The sequence below is a fragment of the Oncorhynchus nerka genome, linkage group LG16 (genome assembly GCF_034236695.1).
Source record: "Oncorhynchus nerka isolate Pitt River linkage group LG16, Oner_Uvic_2.0, whole genome shotgun sequence".
Lineage (NCBI taxonomy): Eukaryota > Metazoa > Chordata > Actinopteri > Salmoniformes > Salmonidae > Oncorhynchus > Oncorhynchus nerka.
The window spans coordinates 32,628,135-32,654,591 of record NC_088411.1 but is presented as its reverse complement, the minus strand read 5'-3'; the positions used below and the strand labels follow the sequence as shown (position 1 = coordinate 32,654,591).

The 26,457-nt window shown below is 42.3% G+C and overlaps 1 protein-coding gene across 1 annotated transcript in view; it reads right to left on the bottom strand.

Annotated features, from left to right (window-relative positions):
• Positions 1-25,147, bottom strand: part of LOC115118423 (uncharacterized) — a 72,987-nt gene extending 47,840 nt beyond the window's left edge. Inside the window, exons 1-2 of the mRNA XM_065002318.1 lie at positions 25,028-25,147; positions 1,538-1,603 (exon numbers count right to left, since the gene is read on the bottom strand). Coding sequence (XP_064858390.1) covers positions 1,538-1,603; positions 25,028-25,124 — 163 coding nt within the window. The 5' untranslated portion in view covers positions 25,125-25,147. The remainder of the gene's footprint in view (positions 1-1,537; positions 1,604-25,027) is intronic.
• Between the last annotated feature and the right edge of the window lie 1,310 nt (positions 25,148-26,457).

The window sequence follows — 26,457 nt, the reverse complement described above, 5'->3', positions numbered from 1 at the left end:
CTTGGGGATTCATTTAAGAGTCATGGGGAGGGTGAATTTAGAAAAACTAAACATGTACCCCTTGGGGATTCATTTAAGAGTCATGGAGAGGGGGAATTTAGAAAAACTAAACATGTACCCCTTGGGGATTCATTTAAGAGTCATGGGGAGGGGGAATTTAGAAAAAATAAACATGAACAGACACAAGGAGTTCATCTCAGACCATCAACACAAAGAAAATGACCAAATGGTGTCAGTGAGCGCGAATTGGTGCCTGGTTTGTCAGTTGCCATGGAAATCCATTTGCTTTGAGTCCTACTAACCTTCAGCAAAGAGCATAATAATATACCTAGTCAGAGGCGTTGGGCATGTTCATATTGATTCACTGTTGAACTAGGTCTACAGGGCCTATTAAACAATCTAAATGAAGAATGTCTGATGGAATAGGCTTTCATGGCCAGTTCATCGTTAACCACTAAGTTCATATTGTATTCTATGTGTTACACTAACTTAAAATCCAGTATATTTTTTCCCGGGTCTTTTTTTAATAAATTAATTCCTGTCTTCATCAAGTATAGAAATGAAGGGCCTCCCGGGTGGCACAGTGGTTAAGGGCGCTGTACTGCAGCGCCAGCTGTGCCACCAGAGACTCTGGGTTCGCGCTCAGGCTCTGTCGTAACCCGGCCGCGCCCGGAGGTCCGTGGGGCGACGCACCAGCGACTCCCGTGGCGGGCCGGGCGCAGTGCACGCTAACCAAGGTTGCCAGGTATTTCCTCCAACACATTGGTGCGGCTGGCTACCGGGTTGGATGCACGCTGTGTTAAGAAGCAGTGCGGCTTGGTTGGGTTGTGTATCGGAGGACGCATGACTTTCAACCTTAGTCTCTCCCGAGCCCGTACGGGAGTTGTAGCGATGAGACAAGATAGTAGCTACTAACAATTGGATACCATGAAATTGGGGAGAAAAAGGGGTAAAATTCAACAACAAAAAACAAAAAAATATAGACATTAAGAATAGGTCCTTAATTTAATTCAAATTGGTAACATGTTTGAGTTATATGGTTTGTTGAGCATTCTTGCAGTACTAGTACTATTTTTCCCAAAGGAGCTGGTCTGCCTGGTCAGAAGACCAATTAGTGGAATGAAAATGTGAATTGGTCTGCCGGTGTGATTATGACAAATTGAATGGAGCCCTGAGGGTTCTAGCTTTAATTTTAGCTGAACTCACATGTTTATATTGGAACCCCACTGACTTCATCATTTTCTTGGTATGGATCCTATTGTACTTTTCCTTAAAACCAAAACAAATGGTATTGTAGTCCCGTTTAGTTGCGTACAGCTCTCAAAAAGAAGTTGTCAAAACCACAGATAATGCCTAAAAGAACCGTACATGCTTTTACATCGGCTCCAAACTCAGACTTCCCTGCACCTCTTGACGCAGGCTTCAGTTCAGGAGTCTTGGATCAATGATTTGTGGTTATGAATGGGAGGGACATAATTTAGGTTTTAATTAGCGGAAGTTATGTTAGTTGGTGTGTCAGTGCAACATACGGACTCACCTTTAAATAACGTTAGGTCCTCCACCAACCTCGACCCAAACAACCCTTCTAGAATGCTCTCAAAGCCTGTGGAAACAGAACAACGCATTCCATGAATATACAGAACATTCCAGAAGTGTTGTGGAATTTGTATCCATTGGAGGCCCAAAAACATGTAGCCTACAGTTTCTCTGAAGATGTAAGCCTATGCATCCCGTTGCATTCACTGGAAATGTACGTACATAGGCCCTAGTCTTCTGCCAAATGGCACAATTGACCCTTTGCTAAGCCCCGCTCCCCTTGGTTACTGTTGCAACCGCAGACAATATTCTCCTGGTTTGTAATGGAATATCTACATTGGCGTACAGAGGCCCATTATCAGCAACCATCACTCCTGTGTTCCAATGGCCTGTTTTGTTAGCTAATCCAAGTTTATCATTTTTAAAGGCTAATTGAACATCAGAAAACCCTTTTGCAATTATGTTAGCACAGCTGAAAACTGTTGTTCTGATAAAGAAGAAATAAAACTGGCCTTCTTTAGACTAGTTGAGTCTCTGGAGTATCAGCACGTGTGGGTTTGATTAATGAATTACAACACAGCTTTGGTCTCAAAAAGTACTGGTTTTGAAAGCTTGGAATTTTAGAAAATTAAGCTTTTCCTCCTGATCGTGCCGTTCCCTTAGCCTACCCTCTTCGTGTAAAAATTAAAAAGATGTACTGGGATAACAAAAAAATGTTACCCCCTAAAATTAATATATTAACAATTATGACAACAAAAAAATATTGCTCAAGGTTCTTATCCATAATTGTTGGTTACACAATTATTGTGCCAGCCCTGACAGACACACAATTAGCATGCTAGGCTATATACTGAACACAAGACCCTCTTCTCAACTGCCAAAGCCACAGCTGGAGGTCGTTCACTCGTCTCACTGGGCTGAGCACTATTCACTACAAAACATAATACGATAAGTATCCAAGCAGCCATGAACAGGTCAATGCATTACATCCTAAACTACATGGTTAATCCCATTGATCCAGTAAAGAGGTCAAAGGCAACATCCCTCCACTTGACAGCAGTTTGTCCTCAACCACACAACCTCACCACAGTTTCAAAACCCTTAAACGCAGGATACCGTTGTTGTTTTGGTACACCGGCAAAATCAAGGACAGAGTAGTTACATTGACATAGACCATGTTGTAAGTAGTAATGTTGTAAGTAGTACTACTAAGTAGTAGTCCACTCTACTAAAATCAAAATGTTGTAATTTGCTTATTTACATAGGAAGTGGTACTTGGGCTAAACACTTTGCACAAGTTACTTTCCCAGAAAATACTGTCTGGACACAAACTAACACATGTTGTTACTCCCTTTTAAAAAACTCCTACTTAAAGTATCTACGAGCAGAACAAACCGACGATCCAAGTCACCAACCCAATTCTCTTCTTCAACCAGTAATCAGCGTCATTAGTTTGACAATAAAACGCTGTTTCCGTGTTCCACAACATATGGCAATTTTAGGAAATTACAATGCAACCCCCCACCAAATAATCAAGCATACAGCCTGGCCCGTGAGATGGTAGTAAAAGTTTAAAAAATAATAAACTTCAACATATTTTTTAATTACTAAGACCAAATGGAAACTGTATAAATGATAATGATCATACAGTTTCTTTACTGTGTCCTCCGCGCTAATAAATCACCCAAATGAAAGCTAGACAGTCAGGGAGCATCGAACATAAAAATAAAATGATAGGACTAGTTTTTGCTCATTTTGACAGCAAGCAAATAACACGTTTTCAGTGCGGCCCTCGGGACCTCGTGCGGCTCCCAGGGCAAAAATGAGTGACTCTCCTACTCTACACAAAAATAGACTAACTCATAGAACATTCAGTATTGGGTTGTGGGTGTGGTGTGGTGGTGCTGAATGCAACAAAAATGAATTTATTTGCAAATTATTGTGGAAAATTAGTATTTGGTCAATAACAAAAGTTTCTCAATACTTTGTTATATATCCATTGTTGGCAATGACAGACGTCAAACGTTTTCTGTAAGTCTTCACAAGGTTTTCACACACTGTTGCTGGTATTTTGGCCCATTCCTCCATGCAGATCTCCTCTAGAGCAGTGATGTTTTGGGGCTGTTGCTGGGCAACACGGACTTCAACTCCCTCCAAAGATTTTCTATGGGGTTGAGATCTGGAGACTGGCTAGGCCACTCCAGGACCTTGAAATGCTTCTTACGAAGCCACTCCTTCGTTGCCCGGGCGGTGTGTTTGGGATCATTGTCATGCTGAAAGACCCAGCCACGTTTCATCTTCAATGCCCTTGCTGATGGAAGGAGGTTTTCACTCAAAATCTCACGATACATGGCCCCATTCATTCTTTCCTTTAAACGGATCAGTCGTCCTGGTCCCTTTGCAGAAAACAGCCCCAACGCATGATGTATCCACCCCCATGCTTCACAGTAGGTATTGTGTTCTTTGGATGCAACTCAGCATTCGTTGTCCTCCAAACACGACGAGTGTTCTATTATAAGTTCTATTTTGGTTTCATCTGACCATATGACATTCTCCCAATCTTCTTCTGCGTCATCCAAATGCTCTCTAGCAAACTTCAGACGGGCCTGGACATGTACTGGCTTAAGCAAGGGGACACGTCTGGCACTGCAGGATTTGAGTCCCTGGCGGTGTAGTGTGTTACTGATGGTAGGCTTTGTTACTTTGGTCCCAGCTCTCTGATCATTCACTAGGTCCCCCATGTGGTTCTGGGATTTTTGCTCACCGTTCTTGTGATCATTTTGACCACACGGGGTGAGATCTTGCGTGGAGCCCCAGATCGAGGGAGATTATCAGTGGTCTTGTATGTCTTCCATTTCCTAATAATTGCTCCCACAGTTGATTTCTTCAAACCAAGCTGCTTACCTATTGCAGATTCAGTCTTCCCAGCCTGGTGCAGGTCTACAATTTTGTTTCTGGTGTCCTTTGACAGCTCTTTGGTCTTGGCCATAGTGTAGTTTGGAGTGTGACTGTTTGAGGTTGTGGACAGGTGTCTTTTATACTGATAACAAGTTCAAACAGGTGCCATTAAAACAGGTAACGAGTGGAGGACAGAGGAGCCTCTTAAAGAAGAAGTTTACAGGTCTGTGAGAGCCAGAAATCTTGCTTGTTTGTAGGTGACCAAATACTTGTTTATTTTCCACCATAATTTGCAAATAAATTCATAAAAAATCCTACAATGTGATTTTCTGGATTTTTTTTCTCATTTTGTCTGTCATAGTTGAAGTGTACCTATGATGAAAATTACAGGCCTCTCTCGTCTTTTTAAGTGGGAGAACTTGCACAATTGGTGGCTGACTGAATACTTTTTTGCCCCACTGTATATAGGCCGACAGAATTTAGAGAAGAATAGGCAGAGTAGAGATATGCTTCTGGCGCTAGCCTATAGACATGGCAGTAACAAGGTGCAAGGTAAAGAAGTGTGGAACAAAGACTTAATGATTCAATAACCATTAGGCTTGGCTACACTACTAAACTAATGAGAGAGAAAATCTATTAAGGCCAATCGTGAAAAGATTCAGGCTAGTATCAGAGTATAACAAAGAAAGTTGCCCTATCATTACATTTTTTTCAAAAAAACAACAAAAACACTGGAACCTTCCATTTCCATTGGCTTTGTGCCCCGTCTCCAGTGTCGTGTTTCGTAACGGACCACACACACACACACACACACACACACACACAATGGTGATCTGCCATTCATTCGGCGTAATGTGTTTTGGGGACCACCCCGCTGGGGGATGTCAGACTGCTGTCACAAACAGACTCTACATGTAGTATCGTGCAAACTACCGCACATTTACACCCAAAAACTATTTTACTCTGTTTCATCAGTCCATTGTTGATATAGTGACAACATGTTTTGCATGTCAGTGTTCCAAGTTTTCAAGATATAGAACATTCAAAAACACAGCCGATATGATGCAAAATACATCACATCACACCGCCTGTATCTTGAAAGTCATACAGCTTGAAAACAGGATTGTTGACGTGCAAAACATGTTGCGACTATATCAACAATGGACTGATAAAACTATTTTGCTCTTTGTTTCTGGGTGGAGCTTTCCTTTAAGAGCATCTGAACTGAGACCACCTCTCCTACATCCCAAAAGGCGGTTATGTGTAAAAGATCACGTAGTCTAACTAAATGTTATATGAGCTTCTCATATAAGCTATACTGTAGGACTGCATGAAAACAGTTAAGCTTCTTTCTACTATGAGGAACCAGCTGCAGCACAACTGTCTGTTGTTACCATGCAGCTACACTGAGTTCACCACTCAATCTCCATTCTCCTACCTATATCTCTAACCAATCAGGGCTGAGGATGAAGAAGAGATTTGGAGCAACACCCTCTCCCCTCCCAGAAGCACTTAACTCCTGAAATCCCATTTTAGTAAAGCTCTGGGTAGTAATTCCCCTTAGGTACAGCTCTAGGATCAGTTTAACATCCCCAAATCTTAATCTTAACTATTTAAGGGAAACCTAGAATCTGACCTTGGATGAGTGTCATGGGAGCAACTTGATCCTAATCTAAAAGACTGGACCACTACTGTAAGCTAACTACTAATACAGAAAGTATAATACTGGTTAAGTGATCTTAAAATGGACAAGATATACAGGCTGTCACGGTATAGGATGCTATCAACTACTTTGGGCATGAAGCCTAATGAAAGACATACAGTGTTGATAAGACTAGGGTTCTGAACATTATGCCTACAGTTACATATTCATCAGATAAGTAGTGAAGGAAGAGGTTGAGAGAAGAGGTCGACCGATTAAATCGGAATGGCCGATTAATTAGGGACGATTTCAAGTTTTCATAACAATCGGAAATCGGTATTTCTGGACGCCGATTTTGCCGTTTTTTTTTTTAAATTACACCTTTATTTAACCTTTATTTAACTACGCAAGTCAGTTAAGAACACATTCTTATTTTCAATGACGGCCTAGGAACGGTGGGTTAACTGCCTCCTTCAGGGGCAGAACGACAGATTTTCACCTTGTCAGCACAGGGGATCCAATCTTGCAACCTTACAGTTAACTAGTCCAACGCAATAACGACCTGCCTCTTGTTGCACTCCACTAGGAGACTGCCTGTTACGCGAATGCAGTAAGCCAAGGTAAGTTGCTAGCTAGCATTAAACTTATCTTGTAAAAAACAATCATAATCACTAGTTAACTACACATGGTTGATGATATTACTACATATTATCTAGAGTGTCCTGCGTTGCGTATAATCTGACTGAGCATACAAGCATACAAGTATCTAAGTATCTGACTGAGCAGTGGTAGGCAGAAGCAGGCGCGTAAACATTCATTCAAAAAGCACTTTCGTGCGTTTTGCCAGCTGCTCTTCGTTGTGCGTCGAGCATTGCGCTGTTTATGACTTCAAGCCTATCAACTCCCGAGATGAGGCTGGTGGTGCGCTAATAACTTTTCAAACGTCACTCGCTCTGAGCCTGTGGTTGTTTCCCTTGCTCTGCATGGGTAACGCTGCTTCGGGGGTGGCTGTCGTTGTTGTGTTTCTGGTTCGAGCCCAGGGAGGAGCGAGGAGAGGGACGGAAGCTATACTGTTACACTGACAAAACTAAAGTGCCTATAAGAACAAGTGCACCAGTCCCTCCTGCAGCAAAACACCCCCATAACATGATGCTGCCACCCTCGTGCTTCATGGATGGGATGGTGTTCTTCAGCTTGCAAGCCTCCCGCTTTTCCTCCAAATATAACAATGGTCATTATGGCCAAACAGTTCTATTTTTGTTTCATCAGACCAGAGGACATTTCTTAAAAAATAACTATATTTGTCCCCATGTGCAGTTGCAAACCGTAGTCTTGACTTTTTTTAATGGTGGTTTTGGAGCAGTGGCTTCTTCCTTACCGAGCGGCCTTTCAGGTTGTCGATATAGGACTCGTTTTACTGTGGATATAGATACTTTTATACCGGTTTCCTCAAGCATCTTCACAAGGTCCTTTGCTGTTGTTCTGAGATTGATGTGCACTTTTCTCACCCAAGTACGTTCATCTCTAGGAAACAGAACACGTCTCCTTCCTGAGCGGTATGATGGCTACGTGGTCCCATGGTGTTTATACTTGCGTACTATTGTTTGTACCGATGAACGTGGTACCTTCAGGCATTTGGAAATTGCACCCAAGGATAAACCAGACTTGTGGAGGTCTACAAATTGACTCAAATTATGTCAATTAGCCTATCAGAAGCTTCTAAAGCCATGACATCATTTTCTGGAATTTTCCAAACTGTGTAAAAGGCACAGTCCACTTAGTGTATGTACACTTCTGACCCAGTGGAATTGTGATACAGTGAATTATAAGTGAAATAATGTAAACAATTGTTGGAAAAATTACTTGTCAAGCACAAAATAGATGTCCTAACCGACTTGTCAAAACTATAGTTTGCCAACAAGAAATTTGTGGAGTGATTGAAAAACTTCCAACTTCAACTCTATGTATGTATGTACAGTGGGGAGAACAAGTATTTGATAACCTGCAAAATCGGCAGTGTTTCCTACTTACAAAGTATGTAGAGGTCTGTAATTTTTATCATAGTTACACTTCAACTGTGAGAGACGGAATCTAAAACAAAAATCCAGAAAATCACATTGTAGGGTTTTTAAGTAATTTATTAGCATTTTATTGCATGACATAAGCATTTGATCACCTACCAACCAGTATGAATTCCGGCTCTCACACACCTGTTAGTTTTTCTTTAAGAAGCACTCCTGTTCTCCACTCGTTATCTGTATAAAATACACCTGTCCACACACTCAAACAGACTCCAACCTAGCCACAATGGCCAAGACTAGAGAGCTGTGTAAGGACATCAGGGATAAAATTGTACACCTGCACAAGGCTGGGATTGACGACAGGACAATTGGCAAGCAGTTTGGTGAGAAGGCAACAACTGTTGGCGTAATTATTAGAAAATGGAAGTTCAAAATGACGGTCAATCACCCTCGGTCTGGGGCTCCATGCAAGATCTCACCTCGTGGGGCATCAATGATCATGAGGAAGGTGAGGGATCAGCCCATAACTACACAGCAGGACCTGGTCAATGACCTGAAGAGAGCTGGGACCACAGTCTCAAAGAAAACCATTAGTAACACACTACGCCGTCATGGATTAAAATCCTGCAGCGCACGCAAGGTCACCCTGCTCAAGCCAGCGCATGTCCAGGCCCATCTGAAGTTTGCCAATGACCATTTGGATGATCCAGAGGAGGAATGGGAGAAGGTCATGTGGTCTGATGAGACAAATATAGCTTTTTGTTCTAAACTCCACTCGCCGTGTTTGGAGGAAGAAGAAGGATGAGTACTACCCCAAGAACACCATCCCAACCGTGAAGCATGGAGGTGGAAACATTCTTTGGGGATGCTTTTCTGCAAAGGGGACAAGACGACTGCACCGTATTGAGAGGAGGATGGATGGGGCCATGTATCGCGAGATCTTGGCTAACAACCTCCTTCCCTCAGTAAGAGCATTGAAGATGGGTCGTGGCTGGGTCTTCCAGCATGACAACGACCCGAAACACACAGCCAGGGCAACTAAAGAGTGGCTCCGTAAGAAGCATCTCAAGGTCCTGGAGTGGCAAATCCAGTCTCCGGACCTGAACCCAAGAGAACATCTTTGGAGGGAGCTGAAAGTCCGTATTGCCCAGTGACAGCCCCGAAACCTGAAGGATCTGGAGAAGATCTGTATGCAGGAGTGGGCCAAAATCCCTGCTGCAGTGTGTGCAAACCTGGTCAAGAACTACAGGAAACGTATGATCTCTGTAATTGCAAACAAACGTTTCTGTATGAAAAATTAAGTTCTGCTTTTCTGATGTATCAAATACTTATGTCATACAATAAAATGCAAATTAATTACTTAATCATACAATGTGATTATCTGGATTTTTGTTTTAGATTCCGTGTCTCACAGTTGAAGTGTACCTCTGGTCAGACTCAGGACAAGGGCACATCACGCACCACTCCCCAGCATTCTTCTTGCCAATGTCCAGTCTCTTGATAACAAGGTTGATGAAATCCGAGCAAGGGTAGCATTCCAGAGGGACATCAGAGACTGCAACGTTCTCTGCTTCACGGAAACATGGCTTACTGGGAAGACGCTATCCGATGCGGTGCAGCCAACGGGTTTCTCCACGCATCGCGCCGACAGAAACAAACATCTTTCTGGTAAGAAGAGTGGCGGGGGCGTATGCCTCATGACTAACGAGACATGGTGTGATGAAGGAAACATACAGGAACTCAAATCCTTCTGTTCACCTGATTTAGAATTCCTCACAATCAAATGTAGACCGCATTATCTTCCAAGAGAATTCTCTTCGATTATAACCACAGCCGTATATATCCCCCCCCAAGCAGACACATCGATGGCTCTGGACGAACTTTATTTAACTCTTTGCAAACTGGAAACCATTTATCCGGAGGCTGCATTCATTGTAGCTGGGGATTTTAACAAAGCTAATCTGAAAACAAGACTCCCTAAATTTTATCAGCATATCGATTGCGCAACCAGGGGTGGTAAAACCCTGGATCACTGTTACTCTAACTTCCGTGACGCATATAAGGCCCTGCCCCGCCCCCCTTTCGGAAAAGCTGACCACGACTCCATTTTGTTGATCCCTGCCTACAGGCAGAAACTGAAACAAGAGGCTCCCACGCTGAGGTCTGTCCAACGCTGGTCAGACCAAGCTGACTCCACACTCCAAGACTGCTTCCATCACGTGGACTGGGACATGTTTCGTATTGCGTCAGATAAAAATATTGACGAATACGCTGATTCGGTGTGCGAGTTCATTAGAACGTGCGTTGAAGATGTCGTTCCCATAGCAACGATAAAAACATTCCCTAACCAGAAACCGTGGATTGATGGCAGCATTCGCGTGAAACTGAAAGCGCGAACCACTGCTTTTAATCAGGGCAAGGTGTCTGGCAACATGACCGAATACAAACAGTGCAGCTATTCCCTCCGCAAGGCTATTAAACAAGCTAAGCGTCAGTACAGAGACAAAGTAGAATCTCAATTCAACGGCTCAGACACAAGAGGCATGTGGCAGGGTCTGCAGTCAATCACGGACTACAAGAAGAAACCCAGCCCAGTCACGGACCAGGATGTCTTGCTCCCAGGCAGACTAAATAACTTTTTTGCCCGCTTTGAGGACAATACAGTGCCACTGACACGGCCTGCAACGAAAACATGCGGTCTCTCCTTCACTGCAGCCGAGGTGAGTAAGACATTTAAACGTGTTAACCCTCGCAAGGCTGCAGGCCCAGACGGCATCCCCAGCCGCGCCCTCAGAGCATGCGCAGACCAGCTGGCCGGTGAGTTTACGGACATATTCAATCAATCCCTATACCAGTCTGCTGTTCCCACATGCTTCAAGAGGGCCACCATTGTTCCTGTTCCCAAGAAAGCTAAGGTAACTGAGCTAAACGACTACCGCCCCGTAGCACTCACTTCCGTCATCATGAAGTGCTTTGAGAGACTAGTCAAGGAACATATCACCTCCACCCTACCTGACACCCTAGACCCACTCCAATTTGCTTACCGCCCAAATAGGTCCACAGACGATGCAATCTCAACCACACTGCACACTGCCCTAACCCACCTGGACAAGAGGAATACCTATGTGAGAATGCTGTTCATCGACTACAGCTCGGCATTCAACACCATAGTACCCTCCAAGCTCGTCATCAAGCTCGAGACCCTGGGTCTCGACCCCGCCCTGTGCAACTGGGTACTGGACTTCCTGACGGGCCGCCCCCAGATGGTGAGGGTAGGCAACAACATCTCCTCCCCGCTGATCCTCAACACGGGGGCCCCACAAGGGTGCGTTCTGAGCCCTCCTCTGTACTCCCTGTTCACCCACGACTGCGTGGCCACGCACGCCTCCAACTCAATCATCAAGTTTGCGGACGACACAACAGTGGTAGGCTTGATTACCAACAACGACGAGACGGCCTACAGGGAGGAGGTGAGGGCCCTCGGAGTGTGGTGTCAGGAAAATAACCTCACACTCAACGTCAACAAAACTAAGGAGATGATTGTGGACTTCAGGAAACAGCAGAGGGAACACCCCCTATCCACATCGATGGAACAGTAGTGGAGAGGGTAGCAAGTTTTAAGTTCCTCGGCATACACATCACAGACAAACTGAATTGGTCCACTCACACTGACAGCGTCGTGAAGAAGGCGCAGCAGCGCCTCTTCAACCTCAGGAGGCTGAAGAAATTCGGCTTGTCACCAAAAGCACTCACAAACTTCTACAGATGCACAATCGAGAGCATCCTGGCGGGCTGTATCACCGCCTGGTACGGCAACTGCTCCGCCCTCAACCGTAAGGCTCTCCAGAGGGTAGTGAGGTCTGCACAACGCATCACCGGGGGCAAACTACCTGCCCTCCAGGACACCTACACCACCCGATGTTACAGGAAGGCCATAAAGATCATCAAGGACATCAACCACCCGAACCACTGCCTGTTCACCCCGCTATCATCCAGAAGGCGAGGTCAGTACAGGTGCATCAAAGCTGGGACCGAGAGACTGAAAAACAGCTTCTATCTCAAGGCCATCAGACTGTTAAACAGCCACCACTAACATTGAGTGGCTGCTGCCAACACACTGTCATTGACCCTGACCCAACTCCAGCCACTTTAATAATGGGAATTGATGGGAAATGATGTAAATATATCACTAGCCACTTTAAACAATGCTACCTTATATAATGTTACTTACCCTACATTATTCATCTCATATGCATACGTATATCCTGTACTCTACATCATCGACTGCATCCTTATGTAATACATGTATCACTAGCCACTTTAACTATGCCACTTTGTTTACTTTGTCTACATACTCATCTCATATGTATATACTGTACTCGATACCATCTACTGTATGCTGCTCTGTACCATCACTCATTCATATATCCTTATGTACATATTCTTTATCCCCTTACACTGTGTATAAGACAGTAGTTTTGGAATTGTTAGTTAGATTACTTGTTGGTTATCACTGCATTGTCGGAACTAGAAGCACAAGCATTTCGCTACACTCGCATTAACATCTGCTAACCATGTGTATGTGACAAATAAAATTTGATTTGATTTGATAAAAATGACAGACCTCTACATGCTTTGTAAGTAGGAAAACCTGCAAAATCGGCAGTGTATCAAATACTTGTTCTCCCCACTGTATGTATGTATGTATGCATGTAGATCAGGACGTTTGAGAGCTTCTTGCTGAGTTGACAGGAAAATCAAATCCGACTGATGATACTGGACCGTTATATTCCTGTGAGTGTGCGTGCATGGGTCAGCTCTGACGTTTATGATGGGGGAAGAGTGAATAGAGATGACGGACTCATCAAAAGAAAACAGCCTACATATCTGACACAATAGCAGCTATAGCAGGACTAGAGTCACTTCTATTTTAAGTAAATTGATTCAGTAGCCTATGTGAATCAAAATCCTATTCATTAAAGAAAAATAAGGGACTTTGAGGGCACGCTCCCTAGCCTACTTCAAAACTCTGTCAATTTCTAAGCAGTGATATTAAGGCTCTAAGACCTTCTTACACCCCAGTTTGAGCTGGGAAAAAATGTGCCTCAGTGCATGACGTTGTTACGTCTCTCTCTCTCCAAATGTTAATAGTATGCAAACATTTCATCATCAAGGTACTTCCTCTCCTCTCGGTTAGGGGCAGTGTACCATGCTCCCTCTCTCCCAATCACTGTTCTCTACTCCAGACAGTATAGGGTTATGGCTGACATTTAGTCTCCTCTAAGCAGCCTTCACAGGGAGCATCACAGCGGTGATCTCCCCTAATCGGGGAGCGTCTCTCCTTCAGGGTAGATCCACAGAAAGGAATCAGCATAACTAAAACACAAGTTAGGGTCTGAGGCCGGTCATCACAACAATAAATCAGTTTAAAGGTATTTTAAGGCTTAAACAGAAGTGCATGTTTATAATATGATGTAAGCGTCATCATATGATCACATGTAGCAGTGAGGCTGATCTTGCACACACACACACACACACACAGCACCAGTGGTGGTCAGTGTTGCTTCCCTTCATGAGCATGGTCTTATTTCTATTACAGCATGTTGGATGACTGTCATTCATATTCCATTCACGCAGTTCAATGTAACATCGATAGGTTTAGGCTACTACGATACTCAAACTTTCATGAGGTTGCTACGACCTAGCCTATGAATGAAAGTTTACAGCGTAGGTGCACACAGGTCGAAAGACAAATGATGAGGTGACAGACATTGACATTCAATAACAGCCACATTGTATTCCTTCTCTTCCCTTCGATTGTGGACTTCAAGGCACAACACATCAGCTGTATGTGACAAGCTGAAAAAACTTTCCAAGCCAAACCATATCACTGCTACACACAGCCTACATCGTTGTCACCATATCAGCTAAAGTAACGTCAGTGAACATAGCTAATAGAACTAACGCATTATTATAAACTGGGTGGTTTGAGCCCTGAATTCTGATTGGCTGAAAGTCATTGTATATCAGATGGTATACCACAGGTATGACAAAACATTTAGTTTTACTGCTCTAATTACATTGGTAACCAGTTTATAACATCAATAAGTCACCTTTGGGGTTTGTGGTATATGGCGAATATACCACGGCCAAGGTTTGTATCCAGGCACTCGGCGTGGCGTCGCGCATAACATCAGCCGTTGTATATTGGACATATATTTCATCTCATCGGGCCTTATTGCCTAAGTAAACCCGCTACAATCATGCAGTAATGTTAGTGTACAGTCAGTAAGAAGTTACACCGACGGGCCTGGTGGCAATAAATTAGTAATAACAAAAGCTTCCCTTGACTTGGAAGAGTTAGTGCCGTGTTGGAAAGTCATGGCCAGCAAGCTAACATAGCAATCTGTGTTTGAGCAGGGTGTTTAAATAGGCTAAACTAGCTAGCTGCATTTTCTAGCTAAGTAAATAAAACTGAAAGAAATACAAATTCTCTTTCTTAATTTTGGAAGAAATTAATTTGTTCAAAATTATTGTTTCTCTCTCTCTTTGAGGCAACTACTCACCATGTTGTGCACTGCAGTGCTAGCTTGTTAGCTAGCTGTAGTTTATGCTTTCAGTACTAGATCAATTACCCGATCCTTTAATTGGGTGACAACATGTCAGTCCATGCGGCAAGAAGCTGGAGGACGTCCTCTGGAAATTGTCATAATTACTGTGCAAGTCTATGGAAGGGGGTGAGAAACATGAGCCTTTTATGTTTTGTTTTGAAGTCAATGTACCCCAGAGGAGGACGGATGCTAGCTGTCCTCCGACAACCCCATGGTGCTACCCTACAGAGTGCTGTTGAGGCTACTGTAGAGCTTCTGTGCAAAAGTGTGTTTTAAATCAGTTATTTGGTGACGTGATTATATTTAGTATAGTTATCTAAATAGGATCCCTTTTTTAAATGTTTTACTATTTTAATTAAGAAATTCACTGAGGATGGCCCTCGCCTTCCTCTGAGGAGCCTCCACTGCACAGCACAAAGGAAATGCTAGAGCAAGGCTTAATGCATCAGAATCAGAGCAGACTATAGCCAAGTACACAGGGCTAGCCTATGCTATATTTCTCTGACCCGAAAACAGCCTAATCGTGTAGCTAATACACATGTATTAGCCTAAACATTCATATTTATTAGGGATGTCAGACAACAACAAAATTGGTTGACAGTATTTTTCTATATACAAACACACCCTGTGTTTGAATAAAATCCACTACATATGCACTGAGCTTGTCTGATGCTTTAAGCACACTATTTGATAAAACAATAAAAGACTAGGGTTGCAAAGGGTCGGAAACGTTTCTGTAAATTTCCTGATTTTTTCAGGAAATTTTCCATGGGAAGTTAAGCCCAGGAATATTGCTTAAATTCATCAAAAAAGTTAGCTTATAACAGTGAATTTTTTTGTGGGATACACGTAAGGCAATTCTAGGTCTTGTGGCATATTTTGGTTAAACTTTCCCCAATTCAATGGAATTGCAACCCTCTGCATGCAGAGTGCATTATTCCATCACATGTACAGCTGATTCTCAAGATCTTGCACACTAACGAGATGCTATTGAGCCCACACTACTACACGGTCTGAGCCAAGGACTACATGCTTTATGGGAAGTTTTGATTACATAGTAAATAGCAGCCTACGTGTGTTAAAATAATTTCTGCTAGTTAGTTTTTGCTACCATATGGGTTTCAGCTTGCTTGAGCCTGCTAACTGAGGAGTGTTAATTCACTCATTTCCATACATGTTTAATTTCAAAAACACTTCTTACAAAGGAGTTGTTCAATCTAACTGCTTAACTATTTTTCTGTATATGGAATTGTATTTGGGCTGGTTTTTTTCTAATTATTTTCTAATATTTACAGGAATATGGCATGGGCACTATCTGATGTGTGGAGACATTTCACTGCAGCTAATATAGAAGGAAAAGATGTCTATATTTGCAAATATTGAGCCAAATCATGTGAAAAACACAACAAAGATGCAGAATCCTCTGGCCAAGTGCATAAAGTTCCCTCAGCGTTCACAACAAGCAACCCTCTGACAAAGGTCACTCTACTTCTATTCGAGGTGAAAATGATGAATCAGACACTTTATCAATAGCAACAGCTCATGGTCCTCCTGGAATCAGAAGTTTTTTTGACTCAATGGAGGAACGTAGTCAGAGAAAAGCTGATGAATGTCTTGCTCGAGCTGTGTATGCAACTGATTCCCCTCTGATGCTCACAGGAAATGTGTATTGGAAGAGATTTCTGAATGTTCTTCACCCAGCATACACCCCTCCAACCAGACATGCTTTGTCTACTAATTTGCTGGATTCAGAGTTCAGAGTTCAAGTGAAGGTCAAGCAAATCATAGAGAAAGCAGACTGTATTGCAATCATCTCTGATGGTGGTCAATTGTTCGTATGCAAGGAACTAACTAACTACATCATCTCCACCCCGCAACCATTATTCTACAAGAGCACAGACAAGGGACAACAGACACACCGGACTCTACATTGCAGATGGGCTGAAGGCAGTCATCAATGACCTTGGACCACAGAAGGTATTTGCACTGGTGACAGACAATGCTGCGAACATGAAGGCTGCTTGGTGTAAAGTGGAGGTGTCATTGAATCTGCTCCTCAAGGACATCATGACACTGAAAACAATGGATACACTCTACAAGAGAGCCAAGGAAATGGTAAGGTATGTGAAGGGTGATCAAGTTACAGCAACAATTTACCTCAAGAAAAGTTCAAAGAAAAAGAGCACCACATTGAAGCTGCCCAGCAACAACCCTTGGGGTGGTTGTCATCATGTTTGACAGTCTTCTGGAGGGGAAGGAGTCTCTCCAAGAAATTGCCATATCACAGTCTGCTGACATGGACAGCCCCGTCAAGGGGATCCTCCTGGATGATGCATTTTGGGAGAGAGTGGTAAGCAGCCTGAAACCTATAGCAGTAGCAATTGCAGATTGATGGAGACAATGCCATCCTGTCTGATGTTCAGACTGCTTGCAGATGTAAGAGAAGAAATCCATACTGCCCTGCCCACTTCACTGTCGCTCCAAGCAGTGGAAACTGCAGTTCTGAAATACATAAAAAGCGTGAAGACTTGTGCCTGAAGCCCAAACACACTGCAACGTACATGTTGGACCCCAAGTATGCGGGCAAGAGCATCCTGTTTGGTGCAGAGATCAACAAGGCCTATGGTGTTATCACTATCGTGTCTCGCACCTTGGCCTGGATGAGGGCAAGGTTCTTGGCAGTCTGGCGAAGTACACTTCCAAGCAAGGGCTTTGGGATGGCGACGCAATATGGCAGTCGTGCCCACATATCTCATCAGCCACCTGGTGGAAGGGACTTTGTGGATCTGAGGGTCTTTCCCCTGTTGCCTCCATCATCCTCCAAATCCCACCAACATCAGCGACCTCAGAGTGCAACTGGTCCATGTTTGGGAACACACACACCAAAGCACACAACAGGCTGACCAATACAAGGGTTGAAAAATGTGTGGCCATCCGGGCAAATTTGAGGCTTTTTGAGCCTGACAATGAGCCATCCTCATCATGGTTGGAAAGTGACAGTGAAGATGAGGCATCAGAGTCTGATGTTCAAGAGGTGGACATTGAGGTCCAGGGAGAAGACATGGAAGCCTGAGAGGAAGACAACCATAGCCTTACATCTGTAAAATGATAGTCTAGAAACCGTTGAAAATGTTTTTGGGAGATGTGATGGATCATTCAATATTCCCTTTCTTTTGATGTTCAATGAAATCATCCCATGTGAAGAGCCAACTCAATTAAAGTTCAATTCGTAAGTGAATTGTTTTTTTCGATTGGAAGGATTTAATCCATTTGCAATTATGTCTAAGGTAAAAAGCTTTAATGTTTTGTCTCCATTTGATATAGTAAATATGTCCAAAGCAAAAAACATCTACATTTAAAATGCATTCATATTAATTTGCATATATTTCCCTTAATTCCGATATATTCCCACGTAAAGTTTCCACCTCTGAATATTCCCCAAAATGTGCAACCCTAATTAAGACCTGGTCAATGAGCCCGATGGTCACAAAATAAATGATTGGGAGTTCCTGTGTGACAAGCGCACGTTGTCTCGCTCTCCACCCTACTGCAGCAAGAAAGCACCATAGTGAAGCAAGTGTTTATTCCGCTGTCTGTGCTGAAGCTGCAACTTAATTTCAGTCATATAGTTTCTTTCTTGTTTGACTGAAAAGTTCTGTTACCAGAAATCCCAAATGTGTTTAGGAAAAACATTCCCCTCAACCCTTGCTCTCTTTACGGGAAACATAAGCATTGCATGCATATGATCAATATGGCCTATCACAATCACATCAACAAATTGGTTATAACAAACTCCGATCACAGCAATGTCGACAGCAAAATGGATGCAGAGGACATGAAAAATAAACTTGAAAACAGGCAAATGTTTACTGGTTGCTCAGGAGGGAAAGGGAAAGATAGATCTGTGGAAGAAATTTGACTTAGTTGTAGAAACTACTAGAGATCAAGAAAAAGGTGGTTTATCGGAGCAAGCATTGTATGAGTATTATGTGGGCCAAACAGTTACTATAAGATTACAATATTACTTTTTCTGACCATTTGGAACAGTAAAGAACTCAATAAATAAGTGTACTCTGCTCCAATGAGAATAAAAATTAGATTAAAAACAGTCACATGCATTTGTGAAATCTGGTTCATTTACTGTTTAGGCTAAATATTAAAAGTTCCCTTGGTTATTTAATTTTAAAACTAAAATGCTTGATTGCATTTCAAATCATGAATGTCTTGTATGCTGTGTGACAGCATGAATGAATGAAATCAATGTAGAAATATATCTCAATATAGAAATATAGGCCTAAGTTAAGGTATTAAGACTAAACAGGATGTGCTCTTAGTCCTACAGCTCGATGGTGGTTACACAAGGTTTCTATACTAAGCCTACTAATGACATTACTTATTCTTATAGTGATGATCATAATTTTAATCAAAATGAGATCAAGAAAAAGAAGGATATAGGAGCGAGAGTTGTGTGCATTTTATTTGTGACAAACAGGTGCTGTTAGATTACACAAAATCAGTAGGCTATTAAAACAAACAGGCAGTCTTATTTCTGCAGATATATATATATAGATGATTTATAAAGCCAGGCACATTTAACAGTTAGGCTATTGATTAGACCCAATTAAGTTGGGGTTTTCTGCTCTCGTCAATTTTGTTAGACAATTAGGCTAAGGTAAGGCAAGGGCTGTTTCTGCTCTCTCCGCCACATTGTTCTCAATCCCAATATGCTGCTTAACTTTGCTATTATGCACATAGCAACATATGGAAAGGTGTAAATTCTACAGCGTACTGAAGACTATTTCAGAACCGCGGACAGCGACCAGAATCCAAAGTGGGAGAAAGCACATGTTATAAAATAATGATTTATTACTGTTGCAGCATTATTTTTACATAATACAATCATATACAATTTAAGTATCACGTCCTACAGCGGACTGTGCCATCCCCGTGGCCTCTACAATGGATTACACCGCTAAGACAGGCGCCAATCAGACAGGTGTCTTGTGCACCAAAGAAAAATAAATGTGTGATTGCTCGACTAAAGAAATCCCAGTCGACCAAACCATTGACCAGTCGACTAAATGGGGTCAGCCAAATTCTACAGGACATTCAACATATCTTATAGGGTGCTGTCCTGTAGAGATGGAAGAATAGGTGTCAAAATCAATGCGTCGTTACCTATGCACCGTAATGCGTCAGTAACAGTATTGAAAATGGCAAGGGTTACAGCATTCTGGGAGGGGAAACAAATACACGCTCAACTAATCCATCCTAAACCTAATGTGACCTAACAGTCCAATAGTGTAATGCTGCTCTTAAAATAACCTACAGAGACTAAAGCCTATGCACATATGTACGTCTCTATGTAAAACCAATTAAAAGGCCATGTGATAAAGTATGTTGGTGTTTTGGTGCATCTCTCTGTAAAAAGACAACCTGACCTATGGCATAGCCTACGGTCGTTACAATGAGGCTATGCACCAAATCAAGATTATTAGTCTACCAATTAGAAGACATTTTTAATCTATGCTAGGAAAAAAATCATTAATTGAATCCCAAAATAGATGTGCTAAATAAAAGGGGTCTTCAACCATTTTTTGCCCAGGGACCCCTCCCTGGTAAACCGGCGACCAACAACGTACATTAGAAAATAGCTTTCACATCAAGGCTTGACTTCTTTTTTTTTGGGGGGGGCCACTTGTCCTTTGGACAAGTAGGTCACACTTGTGTGTGTATATACAAAAAATGTTTTTTAAAAGAGATGTACATCATTGTTGGCTGATGCAATGAACCACTTTACAAAATAAAAGCCTGTCTCAAAATACACCACTGCCCCTTTAAGGCTCTCCTGGAGGATGGTTGGCCACCCTTCCTAGCCTATAAAATATTGCAACATTACAATTACAACCAAATACTAAAGTAATTCCCTCCAGGGCTCAGAATGAGTGTTTTCCGTTGTCTCTTCGTCCCTGGGAAGATCACTTTTATTTTGTCTACGGTTCAAAACAGACTGGGTCAGTTCTGGGACTGTCCCGCTTACCTTCAAATGTTGATAACGTTGGATTTCTTCATATTATAAGCTCAACAATGCGCAAATGCCTGTTAATGCAAATGTTCCATAATGCAATAAAGTATGAAAAGACGGTTCTCAAAAAGTGCCCCGCATATCCATTAGAAATTAAGAAAAAGATGCATCACCCAGCATGGGTTACTAATTATGACTATGATTACACCTTTGGCTGCTGGACAATGCAATAATATTAGTTTGAAAACCAATAGAATGAGAAAAATGCTGGTTTCAATGACATTGAGTGTTTCTAAAATAATTCCCTCAACATTTAGTTGTATTTTGGCTAGGCTACTTTTGGCTAGGTAAGACATGCTTCATAAAAATGACAAAATGTCCATGTTTTAAACAATTAAGTTCATGGTTAAATAATTTCAACAATCTTGAGCGCCCCTGCTCAGATTCAAGGTGGGTGATGTGCGGCGGACAACAGGCACTGTCCTTCTTGTAACCATTTGACCTAAACAAGCCATGTATGAGTATGTCGACAGAATCAAGCCGTTGGAAATTAAGTACCCTTCATTATAAATTTGTCAAACATGACTGGCATTTAGCCTATATTTATGTAATTAAGTCTCCTCAAAGTTTGGCTACATTTTCTGGCGCCTCCCTCATGTCAGCATCAGTTTGGACATGAGGCTGTATCCAATATGCATACAACCTACACTTTGAGTCTTTCTAAATTGTATTTATTTTCATGAAATGTATTTGAATAATATTCCAGCGAATCCATTTGGGAGATCGGTCAAAATAATGAAACTCCCAACATTATAAATTGGAAGAGGAAGTGTAAACTCTAACATCGCCTGTTAGCTAGAAAACGCCAAACACATTTTCACTAAGAACAGAGCAGTTAAACAAAGGTCAGCCATGTGTTGTCAAAAACAAAAATGTTCAAGTCAAGAAATCTTACCAGCAGCCAGAGGCACTTGCCAAACTGATAGCTAATTCACATTTGCTTTTTCAAAGCCTCTGTCAGATACTCCAGTGAGTAACTTTTTGGGGAAATATATTTTTGCAGATCCCTAGAGGACCCCAGGTTGAATCCCCCGGTGCTAAATGAGACAAAACAGCCCAACATAAAATGTAGGCTACCTGTAAAGAGATGCAAAGTGCATCATTCCCTTTCCTTTGAAATAGAATTGTTCTAATAAGAATATTTGGTGGGTAAGGGGGGATTCTGCCTTCCATTAAGAAACTGCTTTAGCAGGGATGTGTGCTGAAGGCTTTGTCTGTTCCAGAAATGGAATTCTGAAAGAATTCTGCCAATTGCACTTGGCTACATAACTATGGATGCAGTACTGATATAAGCAGTGTGTATTAAAGACAAAGATAAACCGTATAGCTGTTGTGTTTTCAACCATGTTGTCAACTATAATCTACTGTCAAATGGAACACATTTTCACTCATGTAAATATGTAGAGCCTGTGCACTGTTTGTCTAAGCACATCCCTGTGTAATAACAGGGCCACACCAAGGGATTCTGTAGAAAATAACCAACGTCATTAGGATGAAGGAGCTACGCTAGTCTACCTCTCAGAACAGGCTCAGAGAAGCACATCCACTAAAGGTTTCTAACCTCCAGCCATGACTTTGTTTGGAGACGCCACAACAGTGTTTCCCCTACTATTATTTAGGCAGGGTGGGGTTCTCCACCTAGCCCTGAAGCCCCAAGCCATAATACACTCCTCTTCAAAAGGGAATCCTAAAGAATTAGGACTAGCCATGGCTTCAGCTGAAAGCTACATGTTGGTACTACGAGACTGTTGCTTTGAGGAAAACTTTTGACCCCGTCTGTGACAAGGAGAGACAAAATAAGCACTGCACTATAACCCAGAACCCTCAAAATTAACACAGAGATAGAGAACTAGGCTTTACAACCCAATACTGGAGAGATTTTAGAGCTAGGCTACCTGCCTCGACCACTACAGCTCTGGGTTGGGGCGGTGCAGTGAAGAGTGATTTGAACTAGCCTAAGTGAGTGCCACATCTAGCCTAATTCACAGCAATGTGTTACCCCGCTCCCAGCAGTAAAATAAGTCAGTTCAGTTCCCATCTGAAATTGGTATGACCCCCCTCCAATTGACTTTTTCTCCACCATAGAATCTGTATTGGACTTCCATGTTTCACTGGCATTCATGGTTCTTGTTAGGCTATTCCAAACCATTTGGAATGCAAAACATTGCCAAAACAAGACAGAGGATTCATGTACAGTGACGACACACTTTGCATACGGAGGCTGGTGGACACAGACAGATAATAGTTCTGCTGTTCTATTGGACAATCACTCTCCTCTGCATTACTTTAGTGTTCACATGAAAACACACAACAAGGAACAAAATGTCAATTTCAGTTTGAGCAGGGCGGTGGTGCTACTCTTTTTCCTCCACCAAAAACACTGTTGTCTTGACTTCAGGTAATAATAGGGGATGGTATGATGTCTGCTCCCCGGGCCTCCATACTGTAGCATAGCAGCAGGGGAACAACAGGAAAGTTGTGAGTCAAGGATGGAAGGCTGACCATAGGGCTGTCTTGGCCTGGAGCAATGGACAGAGATATTTACCTTTGTTTAGGTTTCTCTTTCACCCCCTCCCCCTCTTTCGTTTTCACTGCATTAAAGATGCATTACACAGAAATCGCTCCACCATTTTATGGTTGCTAAAATTAGAATAGGTCACCTAATTTCAGTTTGTGTGACAAAACAAGCAAGTCCAGTGTAGAGAATCATTGAACCATCTAAACTGCTGTGAAATACATTTTCCATCAGCTGAAAATACAACATTTTTGGTTGTGTACAGAAAAACACAAAAACTCAACTTAACAGGAAGCATAGAACTAGTGCACATAAAAACAGACCAACCGCTTCTTAGACTTCATTTGAATGAGAATGACAGATCTATAACTAATATTTCTATTTGAATTTGGACAGGTCGCCCAAAAAGTTATATATTGAAGCTTTAAGTAGACAACGGAGATCTGGGTGGTCTTCAGTAAGCATGTGACGAAACAAGGATAAATGTTGTTGTTTTTTAAACAGAAGAGAAACAGAAGAGGTAACCTACCTGCATTTCCCTCCCAAAGCATTACATACTAAAAGCTACACATGTTATTATGTTCAAAATATTTTATCCCGTTTCGTGCATGCTGAACTCCAGCTTGGCCAAATGCACTGTACAAGAACAGCAGAGTGGAACAAAACAAAAACAAACATTTGACCCACTTCCCAAGTAGAGGTACAAATTGTTGCAATTCCTTAGCCAGTATGTTTAACTCCTTCTGTAAGTAGGTGAGTGTCACTGAGAAATTGGGCCTGGGTATTTCCACAGAATGAACACACACAAAGTTTAGGGAATTCTAATAGTAACCCGAGGTGTAATCATTAGTCCAAACAAGTAAAACAAGTTTATTTTGGACAAATGCAGGCCCCTCCCAGTTTCCTTCCGTTTGCTAATGTTAAAGAAACGTTTTGTAATAGAATCCGCATAATGAATACACCCCAGATTAGTAGGTAATTACAGGTAAGGTTGATTCAATGCCAAAACAACTAATCCCACTTATTGGAGCAAGAACACACTGATCAAGAGGTGTTGCAAGTCAGTTTCAGACTAGCAGAGTAGAATGCACATAATGTTGACAAACAATGCAGGAAATAAGAATTTAGTAGAGCCAAAAAGTGCTGCCCTGACTGGCTTTGTTTCCAAGGAGCAAATTCCACCCTATCAGAGGGTCGAACCTTACTTCCTCATTGTAGCAATGCGCGCTACCGAAAGCTGATTTGGAAAAAGCTCGTTGACCCCCGAGCATCGCCCTCCCCCAACCAAAATACAGTAAAATAACGCGGGAGCGCGCATCTCAATGAAACGGAATCTGCGCTCATTGGTCGAGGACTCATTCCTGCTCGGTTTGACACTCCCTCTACAACTAACAGTGCCCTTTAAACATATTATAAACTACAGATAAAACCACAAATACACAGATAACAGATAGATACAAATGCATTAATAAATAGTAAACGTATAATACAGAGAGCCGTGTAATTACATTCCGATGTAAACAATATCACATTGCGCTCAACAGTGACTGTCGAGAGGAAATAGAACAGTTGAAGACAAAACAAAAAGTCGCTCTGTGTTGCCCCTGATGGTCACAGCCCGAATTTGCGCAACGTAAATAGCGAAGAAATGAACAATTACAGAAATTGGTACCTGAAAACTCGCCTGTCGCTTCGGCGTGCATTTCTGAACATCCTTACCTACACAATGAATGAGTTTATGCCGCCACGAATCAAGATCCTGCCGAAAGCCTCGCCTCTCGATCGTACATTGCTGCCTCTTGCACAGACTCGCCATTTTCTACCGAGCACTCTCGGGAACGCGCGCGTTGGCAGAGAGGAAGCGCTAACATTAAGATGAGCGCGCACGCAATGAAGAATAGGCGCTCTACCGAGTGCGCACTAAACTGCTGTCAAAGCTCATTTGCGCTGTCGCACCGTACAAGTTCACATCTATTTAAATATATATATATTTAACCTTTATTTAACTAGGCAAGTCAGTTAAAAATTACTATTTACAATGATGGCCTACCCTGGCCAAACCCTAACCCTAACCCGTTTGTGATACCGCCTGGAATCGAACCAGGGTCTGTAGTGCCTTAGACCGCTACGCCGCACGGAAGCCTCAGATATTAACATAAATTATTTTTTTATCTTGAATATAAATGAAAATTGGGATACCTAGTCTATTTTCCAACTGACTGCAATGTGTCTTCCGCATTTAACCCAACCCCTCTGAATCAGAAAGGTGTGGGGGGCTGCCATAATTGCAAACCACATCTTCGGGGCCCGGGGTGTAGTGGGTTAACTGCCTTGCTCAGGGGCAGCACAACAGATTTTTACCTTGTCAGCTCGGGGATTCAATCCAGCAACCTTCCGGTTACTGGCCCAACGCTCTAACCACTAAGCTACTTTCCGGTTACTGGCACAACGCTCTAACCACTAAAGCCTTACTTTGCTTTCTAAGATTCATTTAGCCGTGGACTACAGAATAATAAGTAGCCTTTGCCTTTTGAAAAAACATGCAATAACTGTACTATTGTAAGGCCTGTCAATTGAACACCATTAAAACCATTAAAATAATTAACGACTGCTATACATTTTTGCCTATTCAATTAGGCTAATTAGGCTAATTCATTATTCAAAAATATTGTGCCTCTACATATTTGAGCTAGTCATTGAAATAGGACCTTTAAAATGCAGCATTAATTCACTGCCCCATTGAACCATGTCTGCCAGAGTGCTGTAACACAGCGGTTCCCAAACTGTTTCACTCTGGGCCCCCTTATTGCATTGGGGAACATTCCGCCCCCCACCCTCCCACCCTGCGTGCACCACATCTATATCTATGGGAAAAAGCATTGTTCATGGCACAAACTGTTCACACCGCTCTTGTTGGCGGAGAGACATTTTAGCAGTTTTGAAGCAAATTTTCTTGCAATTCAAATCCAATCAAAGTTTATTTGTTGTACACCGAATACAACAGTGAAATGCTTACTTACAGGCTCTAACCAATAGTGTGAAGAAAAAAAAGTATGTGTGTGTGTGTGTGTGTGTGTGTGTGTGTGTGTGTGTGTGTGTGTGTGTGTGTGTGTGTGTGTGTGTGTGTGTGTGTGTGTGTGTGTGTGTGT